The 5,564-nt window shown below is 42.1% G+C and overlaps 1 protein-coding gene across 1 annotated transcript; it reads right to left on the bottom strand.

The window, feature by feature from the left end:
* Window positions 1-1,023: 1,023 nt before the first annotated feature.
* ovca2 (OVCA2 serine hydrolase domain containing) lies at window positions 1,024-5,265 on the bottom strand. The gene is made up of 2 exons (XM_072375445.1): window positions 4,919-5,265; window positions 1,024-3,892 (listed from the first exon to the last, which is right to left on the bottom strand). Exons 1-2 carry the CDS (start codon window positions 5,058-5,060, stop codon window positions 3,369-3,371), a joined length of 666 nt encoding a protein of 221 aa, XP_072231546.1. The 5' UTR covers window positions 5,061-5,265; the 3' UTR covers window positions 1,024-3,368.
* Window positions 5,266-5,564: the final 299 nt, after the last annotated feature.

The following is a 5,564-nucleotide window of genomic DNA, read 5'->3' as shown; positions in this document are numbered from 1 at the left end:
CACAGCAAGAGGCCACTTCTTCTATGTAAAACATGCCGGCAGGCATACACACCAATTGACAATAAAGCCCACTCATCCACACAAACAGAGTGCAAAGAGGCTAAATCCCATGTGATACTGGACACAGGCCATACCTCTGTTATATCACATTATCAGGAGCAGCATATCAATAACTTAAATTAAAAGCAACCACTTAATAGAAGTTAGAAAAAAAAGATAAAAACCAAAGCCCTAAAACAATCCCACTTTCTTCACCTTCCTCTCTTTGTGGAGTTCAGAGCATTGCAGATTGTGACGATGGTGAAAAATAAAATCAAAGGTGAGTAGCTGCAAAAAACATTTATGTAACTCCAAAAGTTGTAGGCCAGGTAGTAGAATCTCAAGTCCTCTGCCGACTATGTTGTAAACACAGATTATCCAGGGCAGAGCTGTCAGAAGTGGAGGCTGTAAATATAATCACAGTTGGTCAACTTGGTCTGGGCGAGCCTGGTCCATGGGATGACCAGGCTCTTTGGAGTTTAAGTGCAAGTCTTATATAGACCCACACTCCACATGGCCCCTCCCCTCCTTCCGTCTCCCATAACAACAAATGCTCCAAAATCAAAATAGAGCCCATCTGCACTCTGACACACCCCTCTGCCCCTTTCTCCATCCCCCACGCTCCACCAGAGGAAAGAGGGAAAAAGTGATACTTCAATCAGGGACAAAACTTGAATGTGCCCTCACTTACCCATTTGAACGGCAGAAGCCGGGTGTGGAGGGGGATGTAGCTCCACCCTCGTGTCTCTGTGTCTCTCATTCCATTATTTCCCGGTTGTTGTGCAACTGGAGGAATGGATTCCTGAGAAGAGAGTCACAGCTCTGTTGTAAAACTTACTGGCAAGAGTGAACCTCTGTTTTTCTTTTACTGTTTCCCTTGCTGCCTCACTCTCTCCGTTCAACTCTACTTGTTATCAAAACCATGTGTATGAGCGTGTGTGTGTATGAGAGTTTGGCAAGGTCTTGGAGGGACACAAGGGCCACAGGGGAACACAGGAGAGAATGGATTTTGTGGGCTATGAGGCTGAAAGAAGCTCACATGTGAGCAGCTGTAGGAGCTCATCAGACACTAAAAGAGGTGAAAAGTTATGATCATAACAGACTGTTTGTGAGAGTAGCAGTGGATTTTTACAAGGGGAAGTTGATATTGAGTATAAGCTTCTTTATTGTGGAATTTCATCTCAGCAGAACAATTAAAAGCCTGCAACAGCCCACAGTTGTCTCAGCTCTTGGAACGAAACAGGATTTTTGAGAAACCCAGACAAACAAATGTCCATGCCATAAATGCAGCAGCCATGTGACTGTTGAGCCAAATGCTATGACACACAGGATGTGGAGGGGAGGAGGATGTCGAGGAGGGTTTCGGGGCAAGGTAGAGTCTGATGGGAGATGAAAGAAAAAAGGGAAGGGGTAGAGAGGAAGCGAAGAGAGAGAAGGCGAGTACACATCTGGAAACAATTGATCAAGCACCGCCTGACATGCACATGTTTCAGCTACAAAGGAACAACATGTACTTGAACCCGAAACATTTGAGCCCGTGCATAAACCTGTCCACGTTACCCTCATGTGAGGTAACACCATCGTTCGTCCCTAAAAACAAATCAGCCAATGCATTCCCTTTCACGATTCCTCCTGCTCTTCACAAGCTGTGCTGTCGGACAGACCGTCTCACCAACCCCACAGTGGCGTGCAAAGATGATGCACCTTGAAAACTCTTAATAAGTGACAGAATGAGCTTGCATCATTTCACAGCAGTCACAACACTGCAGAAGAAAAGCTAAGTTTGCAAAGCTATGTTCAAATGGTACATAAGCTTATTGAATAAAGATTTCCACTGTGACTGCGATTGAAAATTCTTGTCATAACTTTCCACAATCCTGGTGGAGTGCTCCCAGAACCTTAAAAATGTCAGGCCTCTGCTGGTATAATGTGGTTTTTATAAACAAGAGAACTTTTTTTCAGCTTCTCTTCCTAAGATAACTGCAAGGGAATTTGTTATTGCAAAAGAAATCATGCAGCCGTTTCTATAAATGCTGCAAGGTCGTTCAAAATGTAGATGTTAGGCAACAGTAGAGAACTTCCCACATCTAAAACTAAAGAAAAAAGGTTTTTACAATTTAAGTAATACGATCTGTTTATATCTGATGCCAGCAACATATTTTTGAAAAGTTGATACAGGGGCATGCTTACAACTTTGTTGCATCAGCTCTTTATTTATCAAGAAGTATTATTATGCAGAACAGATGAGAGCAGTCGCTGTGGCTTCAAAAATTAAATGCTTCCCGAACTTCATTTGTAAATCGCTTTGGATAAAAGCGTCTGCTAAATGCATAAACATAAACTTGCTCAAACTTTTAGAAGACTATGAATTAAAGTGTTGAACGATTTTCATTTATTTGGTTTATATTTTCCATTTTAAACAGTACATCATCTCTTTTTGTAAACTTGGCTGTGATATGTCTGACTTGGCGGTGTAATTAATGAATTCTATAAGTAATTAATTCATTCTATGAAAGGTAAATGACTGTTTTTAAATCAAGGTTCAGCAAAAAAAAGCATCAAATGTCAGGAAATCTGGTGGGGAGCTGCAGCTTGGCCAAATGAAGAACATGCTGGATTTAGGTTTAGATTGTGATCGCAATCATTAAAACAGCGTAAAACAGCATTGGCAAAGAGTGGTGAATGTGTGAGAAGTTGTACTGTCCTTTACGAATGTATTTAGAAGCCTTATTGAGCATCAAAGTGCTTCTCGTTTCGTCTTCAAGTGACTGAAATTCTCTTGACTGATTAATCAGAATGAGAGAAAATAAGGCAGTTGAATCTTCTTCCCCAAGATCTGTGTCAGTCGTATCTAGGTTACAGAAACACACATACACACAAAAAGATGATGCAGACAGGAGACAACTACAAGATTTTTGTCTTTTCTGTCAACAACATGACTTTTCTCACTTGAGAAGTTTTTACTTGTAGGTCATGCAGCATCAGAAGCCATAATAGACATGATACGTAACATCTTTGCAAAAGTTCTACATTTTGGTTATAAATTCCCACTGAACACTGTAGTAAAAATATAACTCAGTTCCCAAAACACAAGAAAACTTCAACAAGTTATCTTAGTTATTGTTTGGTACGTGACATTTTCCCTGAGAAGAATGACATTCATTTTGGCTGAGTCAAAGAGCAGAAAAAAATCTTAAATCAAGATTTTAACCCAGTGTGCCTCTGAAACCAGTGGTGTCAAATTATAAACTTTAAACCACTACTGTATCTAAGTGCTCGAGTCTTAACTCTGGAGTAGCTTCTGACTGAGTTTCTGTGACTTTTACGCGTCACTGGAACCTCTTCAGAAAGTCCTGATATGTTTGTCTGTGAGCAGATACAGCAGGAACAAAATGGCCTCCAGGATGTATGAGGACTTGAGTGTCTTGGAAGAAGGGGAGGAGTTCCCTGCTCATGTTGCCGGGGATGACTCTGTCTTCCAGTCCAAACACATGCAGAGACGGGATCTGGAGTGGGGTGCTGTAGAATCTTTGGTGTTCCATACAAGCGCTGCGGAAACCAGCAACAAGAATGGCAAAGCGGAAGCTGAACTCTGGTTCCAGTCTTTGCTCCTGAAGAGAACACAGCATGGCCACAAAGGCTGCTCCCTGACTAAAACCCAGGATGCCATCAAACGGACCTTGGACTATCACGGCTTCCCTTACAGCCGACATGCTCTCATCGAGGCCCAGGCTCTCATCACACTGCTGCTGAGCACTGAAACTCTGAGCCTGGATGTCAGAAAACCACCAGCCCCTCGGGTCCTCGTCTCTTCCAGCTCCAGGGACTGAATTGTTCTCGTTGCCCGGAATATCTGAAAGGACAGAAGAAGGAGGAAGTGTTTGCTGTGATTTGCTGAATTATCTCAAATTCAAAGAATTCAAATGTATTTAAAATTCGTGCATTAATCTGATGTATGGTTGGATGTATGGTATTAGAGTGGTTTACAAGAAGCAAGAATTAAGTTATGATAACCTTACAGATAATTTAAAATTATGTGGAATCTGTTAAAAATAATTAATAGCTTTAAGTAATTTATTATACTACGCCATTCAATGCGACCTAACACTTCCACTTCACTACATGTTGGAATGAAATTTTACTTTCTACTACATCACACTTATTCATTTTAATGACTAGTTATCTCTGAATAGAGTCTAGCCATGACTGGACATTTTTAAATGGCCTTTTGGGAATCGCATTTCATAAACTAGTTAGTGACACACAGTTAAGACGCCGCTTGACTTTGCATCACCTTCTGTTCAGCAGTAATGCATACTCTACTCATAAACAACAGAGATGGAGCTATTTTGCCTCACAATCGGCGTTTACACCGTTTCCAGTTTAACTCAGCAAACTTCTTCCGCATCACGTTGTCCGAAAACCTGTTTCAAGTCAGCACAAGTCGGTGGATATATTGTGAGCAGCCCCTCTACTCTTGATTTAACATAATATCTAGGAGCTTTTAAGGTCCCTTACATCAAAGCGCTTCAATCAACATATTACCACCCAAACATGACCACGAAGATTATAGAATGACAATATTACAAAACAGAGATAGATCAAGTTTGGCAGAATGAGTGCCACTAAATGTCACGTAATTTCACTACATGATCAAATGACCCCAACGCCAATAAATCAAAGACAAAGGCAAAAAGTAAAATATCTGAATCTTGTGCTTGAGAGGCAATTATGGTGATGAGGACAACACTGTTGAGTCTTAATATATACTGTAACATACTGCCACGCGGAAGGCTTTTACGCCACTTTAAAACAGGAGCTAGATCGAGGTCTGCCTTAAGTTTTCAGATCCCCAAACCTGTGGTGTAAATTAGCCCACCTTGCTTCACAGGGAGCGGTGCACTCAAGTAAACAAGCTCCACTTGTTTCTTCAGCAGCTTCCGAAGAGCTCCCGTCTTCTCGCGGAATGAGCTTCCGTTCTGACGATAGCCGTGGATACACAGAACCCGAAGAGGTGCCATGAAGAAAGTTAACCGACCTCCCTTTGCTAAAAGTAGCCAGCAACCAAAAGTATGCTTCAGCTACGGGTCAGTAGATATGAACGTGGTATAGAAGAATAACAAGTCGCTTTCGCCGACCACACCGCTTTATCCGGCCAGTTAAACATACAACAGATACCCCCCAAAGACAAGCAGGGAGTTTAGGCTGCTCAGTTCCCGTTTTCAGGCGGCTGTAGTGCTCCTGAGGTCAACCGGAATGAGGAATAAGCACTTCCGTTCATTTACTTCAAAGTAAAACCCCAAACTGTAAAGACAGTGCAACCGGTGAGCAGCGCTTTAATTCTCACATAGCCACCTCATTTTGATAAAATACAAAGCAAAGGATTGTATTGAAATATGTTGCATATGTTGCGCACTGGGAAGGGGGCTGCAAGGTGGTGTGGTGGTTAGCACCGTTGTTTGCATGTTCTCCCCGTGTATGCGTGGGTTCTCTCCGGGTACTCCGGCTTCCTCCCACCGTCGAAA

The sequence above is a fragment of the Leuresthes tenuis genome, unplaced genomic scaffold (assembly GCF_036924035.1).
Source record: "Leuresthes tenuis unplaced genomic scaffold, fLeuTen1.0.hap1 SCAF_21, whole genome shotgun sequence".
NCBI lineage: Eukaryota > Metazoa > Chordata > Actinopteri > Atheriniformes > Atherinopsidae > Leuresthes > Leuresthes tenuis.
This window is presented reverse-complemented; position numbering and strand designations above follow the sequence as displayed.